Here is a 20,302-nt window from a genome sequence, read left to right on the forward strand (position 1 = left end):
GCGCCACGAAACTGAAGTGGAAATGATCATTACCCATAAAATGCAAGGCGATTCAGGTGCACTTTGGGGTTCTCAGAGCAGAACTAATGGTGTCCAACATTGGCTCGCATTGTTTTGTGCAAGTCAGTTCTGGGCATCACTCCCCTAGTTTGCATCAGGACCACACATGGACGCCGTGAAGATGGCCATGAACCGAGCAAGTGGCACAGCCATGAACCGGTGTCTGTTTTTGCATCTACACATTGTGTTTATTTACAAACTACAGTTGACATTCAATATTATTTTATTAGTTTCAGGTGTACAGCATAGTGGTTAGACATTTATATAATTTACAAAAGGATCCTCCCAAATTTACAAAACGATCCCCACCAGGCACCATATGTAGTCATCACAATATTGGTGACTGTATTCTCTGGACTGCACAAGGATCAGTGTTTTTAACTGGGTTTCTCAGAGGCAGTACAGACCAGGTGATCCCTTCAAACAGCAATGTCTCAATTCCAAGTGGAGACATTTCTGAAGAAACTATACAGGTAGCATCTGAGGAAAATGACAGGCTTGGAGTTCAGAGAGAATGTTAGGACACCATTTTGGATCTCTCTCTCTCGGGCTAGCTCTTTGTTATGCCAACTTACAGATTTATTAAAATAGACTGCATGCTCTGAACTGAAGACTTGGAGTGGCAAGATAATCCAATGAGGAAGCAGAGGGACCTGGCAGAGTAGAGACAGGGCTCATTAAGGGACCGTGTCACAGATGACAGGAGAACCAGGGCATCGGGGAGCACAGACACAGAAGGGAAACTCATGTCTCCCCAAGTGCTCACTCACACTCTCATTTCATGATTCTCGGGAACACCTGACACCATCAGTCCATCACAAAACACGTCAGACCCCAAGAGTGGTTCAGTGGGAGAAATCCTCAGTCATGGGACTGGGCTCTGAGGGTCATGTCCTGTCAATGAAATGCAGGTGCCTTGGGACATCCAGGGGATCTGGGGTGATTTTGGTCTGCGCTCACCTCTGTGTCCACAGTTCCCAGCCTCCCACCCCCAGAATACACAGTGGGGAATCTCATCCGGATGGGCAATGGCTAGCTTTTGTCTCTTTCTAATCATTTTGTTTAGGCCCTTAATTTTCCCATTTGACCTTGATATGTAACATTTGCGTCACCAGTAGGTAAAAATATGTGTTGATATAAAAGATTCACTTTATCATTTACGTAAAAAAAGTTATGTCTTCATTTGGGGTTTTCTTCTCTCAACCATTGGTTATGTAGAAGTGTATTGCTCTATTCCTAAAAATGTAGAGCTCATAATTATCTTAATCTGCAGAATTAGCTCACTCCTAAGGTCTTGGGATATCCTGTTTGCTTTCACAAGGTCCCCAGGCTTGGGGTCACGAGGTATGTCTCCATGGAGGCAGGTCCTGTGCCTTCCACAGTCCCTGCAGGCCCCTCCCTGGAGTGGGGTCTGGCCCTTCCCGGGCTAGTGGATGGCCAGAGCAGCGTACACGCTGGGCTCATCTGAGGTCTCCGCTGATGGAGAGGAAGGGGGTGCACTTGTCCCCCGTCTGAGCGTCAAGCGGTTCAGCTGGGCATAGGTCACATCCTGGGGGGCATCAGATGGAGTATCCTGGAGGGGTGAGACTGAGAGTCAGGTGCATGACTGGACTGGGGAGAAGCCGGGGCTCTGGGAGCAGAAAAGGTCCACCCGACTGTCCATCTGCCTGTCCTCTCCTACTTGTCTGGCATTTGTGTCAGCAATTCCTCTGACAGATCAGAAGGCACAGTGGCCACCCCCACCCCCGCCTGAGCCCTGAGAGGTTCAGCTGGGTGTACATTACTCCCTGGGGGTCTTTGTTGTCGGGCCTCTGCTCAGCGGAGACAGTGAGGGGGTGAAACTCTTCTCTTTGCTTTCACTTATCCCTCTTTAGTTAAGTTTCTGCCCAGAAGCCAGAGAGATGACTTTAAAACATCCATCAGCTCATGTGACTCGCTTACTCAGATGCGTCTTCATTCTTGTTTACATTAGCTAGTCAGTGACAGAGCCTTGCAAAGATAGATCCCTAGTTAGTATTTGACTCACTGAATAAGTAAATGAACTAATAAGGGGAAACTAGCTTTGATTCATCACTTCACCCAACAGACACATACAAGTATGTCCACATACACGTGTATAGTATATGTATATTGTATATATAGGGGATATATAGATATATAATATATATGCTGTATAGATACATATATATTATTTACATATATGCTGTATGTTGTGTACATCTATTTATCTATAGAGAGAGACATAGAAAAAGATGGAGAGACAGGGCACTTTCCAGGGGTCAAAGAAGACAGATAAGGGCCCTGTGCCCAAGGAATTGATAGCCTCTGGGTTGGGAACAGTTCATAAACAGGGAAACAGATCATTTGGGTTGGTGATAAGTGTTTGGGAGAAAATGAAATAGCGATACCATAAAGAGTGACTGAAGGAAGTACTTTAGTTACGATAATGTCCCTCCACTCAGAAGAGCGGACACGTTTGGCCAGGCGAGTGTTTGTTGGTGGGGCCGACCTGTGACGTGCAGGGTGTTTAGCAGCATCCCTGGCCACTGGGTGCCATTGGCACCTCTCCCTGCTGTGACAAACAAAATGTCTCTTGACATCACTGTGGGGACAAGGGAAAGGAAAGAATTGAGAAAGACTTCTGGATTTTTTGGAATTAGTGAACATTGTGGGAGAAACAACTCTTTGGGGGGATTTAAGAGTTGCATGTGAGATGTTACAGTGCCTGCTGGATGGACAATAGAGACGGCTCACAGGTAGCTGGACATACGAGGCTGGTGCTCAGGCAACAGGTCAGGGCTGCAAATAATTGTGGATTCATGAGCATAGAGAGGGCCTTGCTACACCTGGGGGTAATTATATTTGACAACAGAAAATACAGTGTTTTCTCACGGTGAGGTTAGCTGGGTGGACTTCCTGTGCGGTAGGAGCCAAATGCTAATTGCTGCACCCAAGGTACCTTATTGTGCGGCTCCACTGCGTCTAAATCCATGGGACCAGAGGCAGGAGCATAAACAGAGGAAAAGGAAGGCAGGGGATCCACGTGCCTCGATGGGCTAGTCCATAGGGGCCTTTGTGTGAACAAGAGAAGGCACACCACTCAGACCCCACCGGTAGTGTCTCAAACCCTACGAGTCTTACTGTGCAGGGCACAAGCTACACAACTCTCCATGGCAGCACTATCAGTACAAGTACAACAATTAAAAGGACCCAAGTAGATAATAACCAATTAAATCCATGTGTTGCATTTGGGGAGTTTTGGGGGAAGGGGTTTCCTATGCCATGAAGCAATATTCAGTGAAACTAATCCCCCAGCATAAGATTTCAATAAACTTGATGAAAATACACACACACACACACACACACACACACACACACACACACATATATATATCCAAGTAGGGGAACCAAGAAGGAGGGGCCCACGTGGTATCAGTAAAACCTGCTGAGAAGTGGTCTCCTAGCGGCCTGAATGTATCCTCTTTCAGGAGGAAAGGCAAGGTCAGAGGCTGCTGAGAGTTGAGTGACAGGAGGAGAGAGAAGCGTCCTATGGTTATAGCTTATTAACAAGCCTGTGCAGGGTCCCCGGACAGGGCAGGATTCTTACCCAACTGTCCATCTCTTTGTCCTCCTCAGGCTGGGGATCTCTTATGGGAGCATCTGGAGAACAAGAAGATTATCTCATGCCAAGATTGCTGCAATCCTGCTATCCCACACAGCCCTTCCATCTTAGGTGGGGAGACTGAGGCCCATCAAGGTGCAGGAATGTGCCTAGCATCACACAGCTGTGGAAATTTTCATGTTGCCTCAGCCCTAAGCCCAGAACCCCTCCCAACCACTCATTGCCCCTGTCTCCCAGCAGGCCCTCACCTCCTTCCCTATTACACTGCTTCTCCTCCTGGACACAAGCCGTGGAGCTGGACCTGGAACTGAGGGGAGGAACACAAGGGCATTAGGCAGTGGTGATAGAGCCACAGGTGGGGGAGGGAGGCCGGGGGGGTGTCTCTGGGGAGAGGTTACCTTTTCTGCAGTGCTCTGGCCTGAGCTTCAGGGTGTGAAACACCTGCACAAAGTTAGAGACAAGCTTCTAAAATACCCCAGAACATAGCCTTCAGGGCTGCATTAAGATCTCAGAGACTCTGATCCCCACCCCGGTCCATTTGGAATTCAATGTAAACAAGACTAAACGGTAACACACAAAATTTGCATGGATGATTTCAATAAATTTTTATGAAACTGAAAGAAAAATTTTAAAAGTCTAAGTCTGTCCTTATTAAACCTCTTTATTCTAATAGAGGATGGTACTTAAAAGCCAAGATCGGTGATGGGTGTGCTTATTTCTACCGGGCTGTCACTGTGTGTAGTGGATGTAGCTGGGACACACAGTACAAACACTTACCTGTAACCATTTCTATGTCAATTGATATATACACATTTATTTTTTTAATGAGGTTCTACTGACATTTCTAATTCCAATAGAACACCTCACTTCTTTCTTGCCAACTGCCTTTGCACATTTATAAATCCTTCACAGACATTTATCCCCAAGATATTTACATATTTTCTCAAAGCAACTAAACTCCCAACCACTTCCACATCTTCCCCCCCCTCCCCACCCTGCCCACTCCCCACTGCCCTTGACAATGACACCTTCACGTGGCACCCCTCCCCATCACCAGCGTGGCCCTTCAGGTGCTTGGTACACCCCTGCTACCTCCATGTGGGACCCTGCCCCTCGATGCTACACTTCCATGGGAATCCCACATCTCCACCCCAAGATTTGAGGTGCAAGTTGGGATGGAAAGAGTTTCCTAGAAATTTTGATTTTTTAATTAGGAGAATTTTCAAAAGTGAACATATTTTTTCTATCTTTTTGGTGCCATATTTTGGCTGGTGCCCTAGGAGGCCACTTCATGTGTCTTTAGAAGAAGGTCTCACCTGTCAGTTAGACCAGGTCTCCCCATCTACTCACCTGACTTGCTGCATTTGTGCTGGTGCTTGAGGAGGAAGAGGAAGAGGAGGAGGAAGAGCAGCAGGAGAAAGGTCACCGAAACCCCGATCAGAACTTTCTGGTACATTTGAAGACCTTGGACAAGTGATGTCATGAATGAACCAATGATGCCATTTAACTGAGCACCTACTGTGTGCCAGGCATGTTCTGGGGTCAGTGAATTCATCATTTCTAAACCTCACAACAATCAAGCAACATGGGAATGCCAACCCCACCTCCAAACATTTCACAGGTGAGGAAACTGAGGCTCAGAGATAAATCTGATGACCTAGGTCACCCAGCCTGGAAGTGGCAGAGCTGGGATTTGAACTCAGGACTGTGCTCTCCTCATGCTGCTCCACTGGGCAGACACCAGCTTCATGCTTTGGTGGCTCTTTCTCTGACTGTAATGGCCTGTTCCCTGGTCCCTGTGTGCTCCAGCTCTCTCCTGTAGCTAGAGCTGAATGCACTTCTGCACTGTCACTCCCACTCAGCAACCCATCAGAGACTTTGGGGGATGTAAATAGGACCACTCAGAGCCGCGGCCTGTGTGGGATGGACTGTGACATCCCCAAACCTCATGTCTTGCCAGGATCTATCCTCAGTCCTGTTGACCTCACACTCCCACATGGGACCTGCTTGGACTTTTCCATGTGCATATCTGGGAGGGGACACAAGGATGGATCTGCCATTTCTCGAGCACTAGGTGGGCCCACCCTATGCTGAGGGCTTCCGCTTCTGGGGTCTCACCTAAATCTTTCAGCAAACCTGTGAGGGAGGTGGTAGGGCACACATTCCACAGACAATGAAACTGGGACTCAGAGAGAGAATGTGGCCTGTCAATGGTCCCACAGCAGGAAATCAGCAGAGCTGGGATTTAATATCCTGTACAGCCTGGTCTCCCAGCCCTTGTTTATTTTTGTTTGATTTTGATGTTCCTCCTTCGATAAGAACAGGCTGAGCACCAGAGGGCTGACAGGAAAGTGCTCAGGACATCACCTGTGTCATTGCTCTGATCTTCCCTGTCACCTCAAACACCCAACGTTGCCCGTTCTTCACTTCTGCACACCTGAGGTGGTGTCCTGCATGGACAGGACTGAGATGTCCTTTGAGATATACTGCACTACACAGGGAGAAATGAGACCCAGATAAGAAGGGACCTGTGCAACATCACCACCTCTGGGAGCAGTGAGACCCACTCTGCCCGTGGATCCAGCCCCATATATCTCCCTCTCCCTTGACCGCCCCACCCATCGTCTGTCAGCCTCAAAGCCCCTGGACTCTTCTGGTGCCGCCTGCCCTGGGTCTCTCCCCAACTCGCAGCCGCCCAGGAGACAACCCGGTCCTTGAATATCTGAGGGACATCATATCCTCTGAGAGACTCAGAACTAACCTGGGGTGGTCTGTGCTCACTCTGAGTAACGGGAACCCAGGGACTCGCCAGCTATGGAGGTGGGTCCAGTGAATGAAGGATTGGGGTCCCCTGAAGGTCCTGGGCAAAGGACAAGAGAAGGATGAGAGCCTGGTGCTCCCCACAGAGACGCTGTATTTGTTCCCACTCTTCTGCCCTGTGGCCTCCACAAGGCCCTCACTCTAAGACCTGGAGAATTCTGGTGACAGGTGTGTGGAAGGGGCAGGAGTGGGAGGGCCCCGTTGTTCTCCATCCCTCTCAGGGGCAGATTCCTATTGGGGTGACCCTCCCTTAGAACCCCCTCACTCCCTTCCTAGATGGGGGCTGTCCTGGGTAGGGTCCTGAGCTGACCACACAAACATGAAGAAAACAGGTTTGGGCTCCTCACCTGAGACCAGGAGCTCCAGAGTGTCACTAGGGTGTGACCACACCTGGAGGGTGTTCCTGTAAGAGCCATAGCATCTGAACAACCACCTGTGGCTGGGGGTCACGGGGCCCACAGGGAACAGGGCCTGGAAATCCCCACTGGAGTGTCGCTGTGAGTCCAGTGTCCAGGGGGGCCCATGTTCTCCTTCCTTAGTCAGAATGAACCTGCCAAATCCCTTCTTTGAGCCACACAGGAGGGTCACGTTCCCTCCTGAGGTCACAACAGGGTTCGGCAAGGCTGAGATGTAGGGTTTGCTGTAGAATCCTAGAAGAAGAGGAGGCAGAGTGTTAAATGGGGCTCTTACCTCCCTCATATCCCCTAGGGCTGGGCTGTGAGGAGACACCCTGAGAACAGACCCCCTTCCTAAGGGCAGAGGCTGAGACTGGGACCCTGAGTGTCCTCTCACCTGTCACCACCAGCTCCAGGGGGTCACTGCGCTCTGACCAGCTGGTGGAGCTGAGATAGTAACAGCGATATGTCCCTGCAATGTGCTCTGTCATACGTGTGATGGAGAACGTGGCCTTGTCCCCGGGCTCCAGTGGCTTCTGTCTGTCCCAGGGCTCTGTGCTTCCCTCTTTATCCACACGGAACTCCTGGCCCTTCTGGGCCCCCTGACAACAGATGGTCACAGGGCTCCCCCAGGGGATGACAGAGCCTGGCTCAGCCCAGATGGTGGGCTTGGGGAGGGTCCCTGGAAGGAATGAGAAGCTGGTTAGAGACACTCCCCACTCCCACTTCCCAGCTCTCCACCCCAAACCTCCCAGACACTCCCCATCTGTCAACCCAGATCTGTTCTCCATCTCCAGCTGCCCATGGGATGGCCCCTTGTCCCCAGTGAAGAGATGGGAACGGGGACACCTGGGGACAGACTTACCTGCCTGTACTCGGGTCCTCGGCCCCACACTCAATCCTGCAAGAGAGACCCTGTGAGAGATTTGCCCTGAGACTTGAGCAGAGCCCTCCTCCCCATGAGCCTCCTGAGCCCTGGGGCCTCCTGACTGACCAGGGTCTGGTTGTGGGTGGGGTCCCTCCCAGACAAGGGCTTCCCTCCCCCTTGTCAATCTCACCAAGGTAAAGCAGGGCTGTGAGGGTGGGGATCATGGCCTCTCCTTCCTCTGGTCTGGGCTGTGCAGATGGAGGAAAGCACAGAGCCCTCAGGACAGACAGATGCACAGGGTGTGGTCACTCAGAGGCTGTCCCTCCCTCTCGTGAGGTTGTCATTGCAGCAGCTGCACAGAAAGAGGAACAACCCCTCCTCAGAAGCCTTTTATCATTTCTAGGATGGAATAGCAAATAGACCTAGTGAGTTCCTGAGACACCTCTCCCAGGTGAGGTGACCCAGGGCACGTCCCTTTCCGGTTATAGCCTCTCCCATGGGGTCTCCTTCATCCTCAGCTTGTCCACCAGCACCTCCCTGTGGGGTCTTCACCATGGACTATGGTCACCCAGGCCGTTCCTGCTGCGGAGCTCAGTTCAGCAGAGACACACATTTAACATCTCACTGTGCAGTTCAGGGAGCATCACTGTGACAATGAGCACAAAGGGAAACACAGGGAGATAATGGGAGGAAACGTGACCTTTCTTCTGGCCCAGAGTGTGGTTTTCTTTCTATTGCAGCCCCCGTCATGGACTTCTCCCTTCTCTCAGTGACGGCATGTACCCTGCCTTCCTGGAACAAACCCCTGAGTCATTCCTGCTCCTCAGTGCCCCTTGTTCCTTGGCAGAGCTGTGCCCTCATCCTGTGGTCCCACAGGTAAGGTTTAGGGGACTTATATTTGGCTTAGAGTTTTAATTTTTAAGAGAAAGATGACCTTTATGTCAGTACTTATCTATCACCCACTGCCTGTGTGACCTGGACAATAACACATTATCTACCTCATTGTCTGTTTCCTTGCTTGGATCACATCGTCATAAATCCCACTCCTCAGCAACTCCAGGTGTCACTGGTTCCTGGTTCATGACAGGGGATTAATCACTGTTGACTTTTAGACCAAGTCATTGTGTCAGACTTCAGTCAAGATAGATGTTCGTTGTGTTCACTCCAGAGCCCTTGTCTGCTTCAAATACCAATAAGTGCTACTCAGTCTTTCTGAAATATGTAGAAATAATCATTTGCAGTAAAAGAGAAAAGAAATTTCCCCAAATAGACAGGAGACCACAAGAAAGAATAGAGAACAAAGCTGAGTAGCTGCCTGTACCCGGGACCATCAAAGGGCCATAGAATGGAGGTTTCCAGCCGTGTGGACACAGAGAGGAAACTCAGATCCTCACAGGAAAGGAGGGTCAGGGCTCAAGTGAAGGTTGGAAGCTGTGGTATCCCCTACCTAGTGTTTGTGGGTGGGCACAGGAATATCTCTGCTCACTCATCCAGGCCCATGGTCAGCACTGAGTCACCTTCCTGTGAGTGTGTGTGGAACAGATTCATTGCGACTTCTGCTGACACGTGAGCACGAGGCCAGCAGTGACACATCCCTGTCTAGCCCTGAGCAGGCGCTAAGTCTGAGAGAGTGGACACCACAGAGCAGGAGAAGCTGCAATTTTCCTTCCTGTGCAGCCTGACTCCCAGGGCAGCCCTGGAAGAAACGTTTCTTGGAAGATCATCTGTGTGGGAGGAGTGCCGTCCAACAAGAATGGACAAGAGAGAGTAATCCTAAGAATGACAAACAGGGCTATGGACAACAAGCTGCTGATAATGGGGATTATCATGTGCAACGAAATATAATCAATAGGAAGATATGAGAGTTACTTAGAATTAACCATGTTTAAATATCTGGAAAAATACATGAGGGTACTGAATTTTTGAGACAATACTATGGATTAAATTACAGAAAAGTAGGCAGTTATTGAAATGATTTAGAAATATCAGAGATGAAAAATCGAATACAATGAACACAGTAAAAATGCATTCCAAAAATAAAAATAAATAAAAATAAAAATGCATTCCAAGAGATTCCAATATGAGTAGATAAACAGTGTGCCTGTATCTTTCCATGAACACGTTAAAATTAAAACTAAATTATAAAACAATCAATCTGGAGAACTATCTGAAGTCTAGCTGAACAGAAGTCCTACAATGAAAAATATAAATAAGAAGCCACATAAAAATGGTGTCGTGAGGTGAGCTTCTTGAAATTTACAACAAATTGAACAACTATAACTGCACAAAGGACTCCCTCACAGCAGACAGGCAAGACGAAGAGACCCACTACTGAATTCACCTACAGGTGGGCAAATTGCACGAGTCGGGCAGGAGGGAAGGACAAAGAGCAGAGATTGGGCGCGTGGGCACAGGACGCAGACCTAGCTCAGTGCTCTGTGCTTGCTGCATTCTGGAACTACCCCAGCTGTGGGAGAGGGAAGAATTCAGAATGGTAGTGTAGTGCTCCACTTATGGCCCACAGGGCTGAAAGGGCAGCATATAACACAGCTGAACCCAACACTTATGGCAGAGACCTCAGAGAAAAACTGAGGGAAGAAGGCTGAAAATGGTGGTTTAAGCCCTCACTGCCGAGCAGAGAACGGAAGCCTTAGGCACTGAGCCTAGCCAACCTCTTCCTACCCTCCCAGAGCTCGCCCCGCCCCCACCTACCCAGTGCTAGAAGCAGAACAGTAGCAGTGTCAGATCAAAAGAACAGAATATTTCCAGTTCTGAGAACTGTGGTCCGCAGACAAGGACTCATAGCCCAACTAGTTCCGGCAAAGGGGAGGGAGCTGTGGAAGCAGGACTGGCTGTGGTGGTGGTCGCTGCCATTGCTCTGGGCCACGTTTCACAACACACCATGCCCCTGGCCCCACCTATCTGGGCGAATCCCTGCAGGAATAGACAGAGCTGCTGAAACACATTGTCTCTGAATCTGGTGCAGGAAGAGCTTTGGAACTTCAGAATCTCTCCACATTACACCCAGGAGGTGGTGCCCTATGACCCAGGCGAACGTCACGGAGGAGAAGCCCTCCTTCCAGGGAATCACCCCTTTGTGTGAGAAGCTGGAATAGTGCAGAGAAAACATAACATGAGAGAGAATAAAAGGCTGTAATCAGAGAGAAAATAAAACATTCCCCAACACGTACTGGAAAACAAAAGAAAGATCTCTTCCGAAAAATACCTTAACATAATAAAGGCCATATATGACAAAACCTCAGCTAATCTCATAATTAACGGTGAAAAACTGAAGCCCTTTGCTCTACATTCAGGAGCACGATAAGGCTGTCCCCTATCACCTCTGCTTTTCAACATAGTGTTGGAAGCCCTCGCCAGAGCAATCAGGCAAAAGAAAGAAATAAACGGCATCCAAATTGGGAATGAAGAAGTCAATTTGTCACTCTTTGCAGGTGACATGATGCTGTATATAGAAAACCCTAAAGACTCCAGCAAAAAGCTATGAGAAACAATCAAGAATACAGTAAAGTTGCTGGCTACAAAATCAACGTACAAAAGTCCATTGCATTCCTATATACTAACAATGAAATCTCAGAAAAAGAAATAAAAAACAATTCCTTTTGTAATTGCAGCAAAAAGAATAAAATACCTAGGAATAAACTTAACCAAGGATGTGAAAGACCTATATGCTGAAAAATACAAGATATTTTTAAAAGAAATTGAAGAAGACAGAAAGAAATGGAAAGACATTCCATGCTCATGGATTGGAAGAATCAACATAGTTAAAATGGCCATATTACCCAGGGCAATATACAGATTTAATGCAATTCCCATCGAAATCCCAATGGCATTTTTTAAAGAAATAGAACAAAAAATCATCAGATTTGTTTGGAAGCACAAAAGACCCCGAATAGCCAAAACAATCTTAAGAAAAAAGAACAATGTTGGAGGTAACACACTCCCTGACTTTAGCTTGTACTACAGGGCTATAATAATCAAAACACCATGGTATTGGCAGAAAAACAGACACATAGACCAATGGAATAGAATTGAGAACCCAGAAAAATAGACCTCCATAAATATGGACAGATAATTTTTGACAAAGAAACAAAAAACATGCAATGGAGGAAAGACAGCCTCTTCAATAAATGGTGCTGGGAGAACTGGATAGCCACGTGCAAAAGAATGAAACTGAACTGCTATTTGTCACCATGTACCAAAATTAATTCAAAATGGATCAAATACTTAAGCATAAGACCTGAAACAATAAACTGCATGGAAGAAAACATAGGTACTAAACTTATGGACCTTGGGTTCAAAGATCATTTTATGAATTTGACTCCAAAGGAAAGGGAAGTAAAAGCTAAAATAAACAAATGGGACTATATGAAACTTAAAAGCTTCTGCACAGCAAAAGAAACCATCGACAAAATAAAGAGGCCACCAACTGAATGGGAGAAGGTTTTTGCAAACAGTGCCTCCGATAAGGGGCTAATATCCAAAATATAAAAGGAACTCATGCAACTCAACAACAAAAAAACAAACAACCCAATTGAAAAATGGGCAGACGACCTGAATAGACATTTCTTCAAAGAGCACATACAAATGGCAAATAGACATATGAAAAAATGCTCAACATCACTAATTATAGAAGAAATGCAAATAAAAACCACAATGAGATATCACCTCACTCCAGTTACAATGGCTATCATCAACAAGACAAATAGTAACAAGTGTTGGAGAGGCTGGGGAGAAAAAGGAACCCTCATACACTGTTGGTGGGAATGCAGATTGATGCAGCCGCTATGGAAGGCAGTGTGGAGGTTCCTCAAAAAGTTACGAATAGAATTACCATATGACCCAGCAATCCCTCTCCTGGGTATCTACCCCAAAAATCTGGAAATATTTATCCATAGAGACATGTGAACGCAAATGTTCATTGCAGCTTTATTTACAGTGGCCAAGACATGGAAACAACCAAAATGTCCTTTGATAGATGAATGGATAAAGAAGTTGTGGTGTATATACACAATGGAATAGTATTCAGTGGTAAGAAAAGATGAAATAGTGCCATTGGTGACAACATGGATGGATCTTGAGATTATAATGCTAAGCAAAATAAGTCAGACAGAAAAAGTAGAGAACCATATGATTTCACTGATATGTGGTATGTAAAACTGAAAACAAAAATAGTACAAGACAAAAAATGAAGAAACAAAAACTCACAGACATAGACAATAGTTAGAGGGTAAGGGGAAGGGCTCTAGAGAGGGTAAATGGGGCCTAATATATGGTGATGGAAAGAGAACTGATTCTGGGTGGTGAATACACAATGTGAGATATAGATAATATATTACAGAATTGTACACCTGAAATCTATGTAAGTATACTAACAATTGTCACCCCAATAAACTTTAATAAAAAAAAAAAGAGGAAGCCAAGTCGAGACTGGTAGGAGGGGCAGGAGAATGGCTGAGCCTGAGCTCCCTGGTCATTTCAGCTGTTTCTGGCCCCTCACCTCCTGCAGCATCCACACCTGGCCTCTTTCTCTCCACCGCTCAGTATACATGACGCCGTCTGGACTCCCAGAATAGCAGACAGGGAGACGTGGGAGCACAGGGATGGCACTCTCTCTGCTTCCACTTGGTTGAGGGTCTGGACACCCCTCAGAACATCCCACGCCACCTGTTAAATTAGCACCAAGCAGCTGGTCCCTGGTCCATGGGCAAACAGGACGGGTGGCAGCCACCTCACCAGGCCACAGGGTCAGAGGGTCCTGGAGGCTGACCCCACCTAGCAGGATACTGTACCCACAGTGCCCCAGGTCAGTCACAGGGTCAGGATAAACTACGCAGAAACCCCCCAGGCCTGGACGATGAGGGCCACGATGGACACTGTGCACTGACCCAAGGTATGCCTGAGTTACAGCAGGATGAGTAAAAAAGGGAGAGAAGATACTCAGTGTTAAAGGAAGAAGTTCCCCTCCCACCATCCCTCCATGAGGGGTGTCACCCTCCTCACTGAACCCTGACTCCAGGAGACATCTCAGGGGCTGACCACATACAGGGAAGGGCAGCCGCAGCCCAAAGGGGCCTGAAAGCACTGTCCTACCCTGGTCAGATGGCCCTGGACCATGCGACTTGACCAATTAAGGGTGGACCACACCGCAGGGGACATGTGGCCTAGGCCTCCCACCAAATGGAAAGGAGGGTTTAACACCATCCCGAGCAAAAGGACACATGTTCCCTTGAAGGGGGTCTGTCCCCACCTGATCTCTGGAAGTCCACTCCACACCCAGCCTAGCAGGGCCAGCTCCCTGCCCACCCGATGCTGGGCTGAGTGTCCAGGCCATCATGGTGTCCAGATGGGGCCAGGACACCAGGGCCCTGAGCCTGGTGTGAAGGCCGAGGGACACGTGTGCAGACGGGCAGGGGACCCAGAGGGCTGGGGGTCCCCAGGAGGGCAGGGAGCCTGTGGATAGAGGACACAGCTAGGGACAGTGTCCAGGGACCTGGCACAAACCTGAGGGCAGAGTGGGGACTTCCTCACCTGTCAGCACCAGTTCCAGGGACTCACTGAGCTCAGACCAGCGGGACCCTTTCCTATAGACACAGCGATAAGGCCCAGCAGTGACGTCACTCACTGCACGGATGAGGAATCGGGCCTCCGTTCCCGGGGATCCATGTTGAGACGTGATTTTTCTGATCCATGTATGCAGATCTGTTCTCCTTCTGCTCCAGGTGGAATGTGTGAGCCCCAGCAGGGCCCTGGCACAGAATCGTCACAGGCCGCCCCCGGGGGACCTCAGGGCCTGGCTCGGCTCTGAGGGAGGGTGGGGGCAGGAGCCCTGGGAGGAAGCAGAGCAGGACCTCAGGTGCGGACCTCAGGTGCGTTCTGAGGAAATAGCCTTTCCTTCCCTGTAGGGACAGGAGGGAAACAAGGCCGAGACTGCCGTTGACTCCACATCTGCACTAACATCGTCATTTGAGTCAGACCATCACTTTAGAGCCAGGCCCAGTGCCTCAGGGAACAAAAAACGACACCTGCCCCCTGCCCCCCAGGACTAGTTCTGTGCAGCCATGTGACGATGTCTGCCCGTGAGATGGAAGGAGCCCTGTTGGTGAGGTTCCCAGGAGGGCAGCTTAAAGGTTGGTAATTAAGTCTGGAGGCCCCTTTCGTATTTCGCCCTTCTTTGCCACCCAGCCTGCAAACATAAAATGGTTGGCGCTCTGGCTGCCATGTTGCATCAGGAGGTGACCTTAGTGCTGGTGGCCATGAACTAAAGTTGTGGAGCAGAATGAGAAAGCCTGCAACCCAGGTGACACACTGGGGCTGCCACCCTGTCTCTGGCCAAACTCCACAGAGGCTGCATGTCCACGCACGAGAGAAATAAGATGCCAGACACTTCTATTCTATGCAGCGATGTTGGGGGATAACAGGGAGTGATGAGAGAGGCCTTGATGCAGACAGAGCTGTGATAAGTGCCCTGAGGTATAAGGAGAGCACATAATAAGGAGACTCTTCCCCATCTGAGGAGTTGGGGAGACCCTTGGGGAACAGGCGTCTGAGCTGAGATGTGATGGACAAGTATAATAGCAAGTAGCTCGGCCGAGCAGATCAGGGAAGCTGGGATGTGGGTGGAGAACTCAGCGTGTGAGATGGTCCTGAGTGCGTGGCGAGTACAGCATGTTTCAGAAACGGAAAGAAAACCAAAGCATGTGTGGTGATAAGCACACAAGACAGAGCAGGGCAGGACATGGCCCCAGACAGAGCCAGAGGAAATACTTTGATAAGGGATCTGATGCAGCCTAAATTCAAGCAGTGGAGGGTTTCAGCTGGGAAGTAAAATCATCAGGTTGGAGTTGTCTAAGTTCACCTGCAGGAGAGAACGGGGCAGAGCCGGCAGGAAGAGGCCCCTGGAGGCCCCAGTAGCTGCTGTGGGGGCGAGAGCTGCTGGAGCTCAGACTGGGAGACGGCACCCAGGGGACATGGGCACATGTGAGGACACGTGGGGTTCTGTGATGGAGTAAATATGGGGCGAGCCAAGGGGGACCAAGGAGGACTGTGCTGTCTAGTCCTGGGCCAACGACCTTCACCAAGAGGAGGGGCTGATGAATCAGGTCTGAGAGGGTGAGTGTCAGGGGTCCAGTTTCAGATCTGTGGCTCTCAGGAGTCTGGAAGTCAGTGGTGACGTCCTGTGGGTGTTTGCAGCTGTCAGGAGAGACTGAGGAGGGACCTTCGTGGGGTGGAACTGAGGTTGGATCCCTCTGGGAACCCACATGAGCTGCCCTTGAGGTGGGAGGGTTGGGAATCGCGCAGAAGTGACTCACCGGTCTGCATGTGGATCCTCTGGCCCAGGCAGGGCCCTGCAAGGGAAGCCAGTGAGGAAAACACCGCACCTGGTGGCCCTCAAACGGGGTCAAGGTCAGTGTGCTGCCGGGAAAGCCCTGTCCACTGTAATCCCCACACCACCTTCATCAGCGTGACTCCCAGTGGGCAGCTTCCTTTCCCCACAGCGGGTTCCAGCCAAGTTCCCAAGTGACCTCCCAACCGGGCCCCACCCTGCGACCTTTCTGTATCTGACCTGTGCCCGTCCCTGTGTCCAGGACATGTTAGAGACCCTGGTCCCTCCACGGTCAGCTTAGTGGGAAGGTGACACAGCGTAGGCAGGGCTGCAGGGCTGACTCTCTCCCCAGGGCTCCGAAAGTCTCGGACTAGAGGCTGGATTGAGGCGGGGCCTGGGCCCCACCCAGAGTCTCCCACCCCCTCTGACCCTGTGGTTCTCCCCATGTTCCCACTCACTGAGGCCCAGGAGGGTCGTGGGATTGGACGACATGGCCAGCATCTCGCCGTCTGCTTTGTCCTTGCCCTGGGGATGGGAGGACAGGACCCTGCAGTCAGGAAGAGTGTAGGATGCGTTGGCAGGGGCCACGTCATGAGGCTCATTTCTGTGGTCTCACAGGAAGGGAGGAAGGCTGCTCCCTGACCCAACTCTAGTTTTCCTATTTCGGTCCAGAGAGGACTTGGTTTCTGAAGGCATTTGCAGTGAGATATTTCATAACCATGTCCAGATGAAACCCACAGAGTATTAATTCAAAACAAACAGATAAAGCACTATAAATAGAGAGGTGATAAATAGATAGAAATATAGATACATACATACGTACATACGTACATACATACATACAATACATACTTAGACATATACTTAGATACATAGATATAGAGATAGGTACATATTTAGATACCTAGATACTTAGATATATAGATACTTACATAGATACATATATAGATACTTAGATACATAGATTGGTAGTTACATAGCTACCCAGAAAAATAGGTTGATAATTACATAGATACTTAGATACATAGACACTTAGATAGATACACAATAGACAGACAGAAAATAGGCGAGGAAACTTACTGGCTTGGCTTCTGGTCCTAACAGGCTGACTGCTCCGAAACCACACATTTCCTCATGCAAACACTTCGGTTTCTCACGTGCAAAACAGGGAACCACAAAACTCCCCACAACTTCATGTTACGTGGGCGGTGCACAGAGAGGTGAGTGGCACGTTGGAAGGACACTCAGTTGGGGCTCCTCATGCCGTCCAGGGCAGGCGGCACCTGGCTCAGGCACGATGCCCTTGTCTCTGTGTCCCTCTGTGTCCTGGGACCCTGGGCTGCCCTTCTCTCCCTCCCCCAACTCCCAACCAGTTCTGGTTATTTCTGAACTGAACGCCCTAAGTCTACAGAAGGGAATGCACTAAACAAACAGTTGTGTTGTCCAAATGGTGGGCGGGGCTTCTTGGACTGTTGGCTTTGTGAAGAACCAGACGGGTCTGGGCTGGTGGCTGGATTCCTGTCTGAACCCTGATGGGTGTCCCTGAGTCCGTTTATGGCACAGAACACAGGCACTGTGATAGGGAAGGTGGTCTTGTAGCCCCTGTCCCTGACAACATTGAGTCATACCGTCATGACTTCCCAGGGGAGGGGTCGGCCCTGTGAGGAGGAGATGGATAAGTGAATGGGACATGGAGGGAAAGACCTGAGGCTTCTCAGGGTCACAGCCCAGGGAATGGCTGCTGAGGCCACAGCACCAGGCAGGCTCTCGGGCAGGGCTGGGGTCATTGGGAAGGGACTTCCTCACGGTGCTGGGTCAGCCAGGTAAGGTCTGATGGGGGGGTCTGCCCCTCCGGCTGTTGTGTCCTCCTGGACTGGGTGGGGCTCAGCCTCTCCCAAGGCTCAGACCTGTGGCTCTCCCCGGACCTAGAGCTCAAGCCCCGGGGTGATCCAGCCCAGTGGTCAGTGTTGCTCAAGGAGAGGAGAGTCAGGCTCTTGGTGTCTGCCATCTCTTTGGGCACCAGGGCCATGTGCTTTATGATTCTTGGCCTGAACCCCCAACTGCCCAGACGTCCACGTTCCCCAGCCCAGATGACACAACACCTCTAGGACACGGGAGGTCTGGACCACGAGCTCTGCCCTGGGACAGAACCCAGGAAGTGGCCCTGCAGGTTGGGGACCTTAGCAGTGTGATCTTAGGGGACAGCGTCCCCCACGTGCTGCAGGGAACCTGGGGTCAGTGGTTAGAGCCACTGTCCTCAGAAAAGCACTTCTCTTTCTACGTAAAAACAACGGCCCTTTATTTCCAAAGAAACAGGAAGAAAAGGCGGCAACACCCCCTGTGCAGAGACCAGCACAGCAACCGCCCAGTGCCACTCACTGCCCTCCAAGTGGCCGTACGTGCCTTTGTGGTGTCACCCAGGTGGGAAAGTGTGGGAGGCAGAAGGAGGGCACATTGCGGACGAGCCAAATGTCCATCCAAGAGAGGGCTGTGCTCAGGGCTGAGCTGTAGACCTAAGAGGGTGCTGTGGTCACAGAATGTGTGCAAGGGACGCAGATGTAGCTTAACGGACAGGACAGCTTAAAGGGCCAATGACTTCTCATGCTGGGGAGGAAAAAGTGATACATATGCTCGAAAAATCTGAGAGCAGTAATGACAACAGCCAGCAATTGTCTAGCTTTTTCCAGTGAAAGGATGTTTCTTTGAAATAGGGCCTGGTTAGGACCCCCACAGAACAGGCCTCACTTTTCCCTGACATATAGTCTAGTATTAGATCAGCACCCCCACAGTAGAGGCCTTGCTGCGTCCCCAGCTTCACCTTTCCTTGACCTAGAGCTTAAGAATAGTTCATGCCCATGAGGCTTGAGCTTGGAATGTCCCCTGTTCTACCCAGTTCCCTATTTTACGAAATTACCCTGAAACTTATGATTAATAACCCAATATGGCAAATAGACATATGAAAACTGCTCAACACCACTAATCATCAGAGAAATGTAAATAAAAACCACAATGAGATATCACCTCACCCCAGTCAGAATGGCTATCATCAATAAGACAAATAGTAACAAGTGTTGGAGAGGCTGTGGAGAAAAAGGAACCCTCATACACTGTTGGTGGGAATGCAGACTGGTGCAGCCTCTAAGGAAGGCAGTGTGGAGGTTCCTCAAAAACTTAAGAATAGAATTACCGTATGAACCAGCAATCCCTCTCCTGGGTATCTACCAAAAGAATCTGAAAACATTTGTCCATAAAGACATGTGCGCGCCAATGTTCATTGCAGTTTTATTTACAGTGGCCAAGACATGGAAACAACCAAACTGTCCTTCTATAGATGAACGGATAAAGAAGTTGTTGTATATATACACAATGGAATACTATTCGGTGGTAAGAAAAGATGAAATAGGACCATTTGTGACAACCAGATGGATCTTGAGAGTATAATGCTAAGCAAAACAAGTCGACAGAAAAAGTCGAGAACCATATGATTTCACTGATATGTGGTATATAAAACTGAAACAACAAAAGAACAAGACAAACAAGTGAAGGAACAAAACTCATAGACATAGAGTTTTTGGTTACCAGATGGTAATGGGGGAGGCGGCTCTAGAAGAGGGTAAACAGGGTCTAATATATGGTGATGGAAGGAGAACTGACTCTGGGTGGTAAACACACAATGTGATTTATAGATGATGTAACAGAATTGTATACCTGAAATCTATGTAACTTTACTAATAATTGTCACCTCAATAAACTTTAATTTAAAACAAAACAAAACAAACAAAAACAACTACTCGACTTGGAGCAGATGTGTCCTGGGAAAACACACTTAAAATAAATAAAAGTTTAGGTCCATCCGTATTGTTGCAAATGGTAAGATTCCATTCTTGTTTATGGCCGCGTAATACTCCATTGTATAAATGTACCCGTTTCTTAATCCAGTCGTCTACGGATGGGCATTTCGGTTGTTTCCACGTCTTGGCTATTGTGTATAGTGCTGCAAGACCTAGAGACCATTATGTTAAATGAAATAAGTCAGACAGAGAAAGACAAATACCATATGATCTCACTTATATATGGAATCTAAAGAAAAGAATAAATAAATGAACTAAGCAGAAACAGTCTCAGAGACACAGAAGAAAAACTGAGGTTTGCTACATGGGAGGGGGGGTGGGAATAAGGGGGAAGGAGGGGGA

At 48.9% G+C, this 20,302-nt stretch overlaps 1 protein-coding gene across 1 annotated transcript; it reads right to left on the reverse strand.

Annotated features, from left to right (window-relative positions):
• Positions 1–265: 265 nt before the first annotated feature.
• LOC109439953 (leukocyte immunoglobulin-like receptor subfamily A member 5) lies at positions 266–19,250 on the reverse strand. Its single transcript, XM_074315985.1, has 14 exons — positions 17,190–19,250; positions 16,568–16,656; positions 16,096–16,164; positions 14,288–14,612; positions 13,284–13,682; positions 7,956–8,117; positions 7,763–7,798; positions 7,295–7,579; positions 6,850–7,152; positions 5,033–5,146; positions 4,081–4,123; positions 3,931–3,989; positions 3,668–3,720; positions 266–1,633 (listed from the first exon to the last, which is right to left on the reverse strand). Exons 6-14 carry the CDS (start codon positions 7,987–7,989, stop codon positions 1,487–1,489), a joined length of 1,074 nt encoding a protein of 357 aa, XP_074172086.1. The 5' UTR covers positions 7,990–8,117; positions 13,284–13,682; positions 14,288–14,612; positions 16,096–16,164; positions 16,568–16,656; positions 17,190–19,250; the 3' UTR covers positions 266–1,486.
• Between the last annotated feature and the right edge of the window lie 1,052 nt (positions 19,251–20,302).

Source organism: Rhinolophus sinicus, linkage group LG11 (genome assembly GCF_036562045.2).
Source record: "Rhinolophus sinicus isolate RSC01 linkage group LG11, ASM3656204v1, whole genome shotgun sequence".
Lineage (NCBI taxonomy): Eukaryota > Metazoa > Chordata > Mammalia > Chiroptera > Rhinolophidae > Rhinolophus > Rhinolophus sinicus.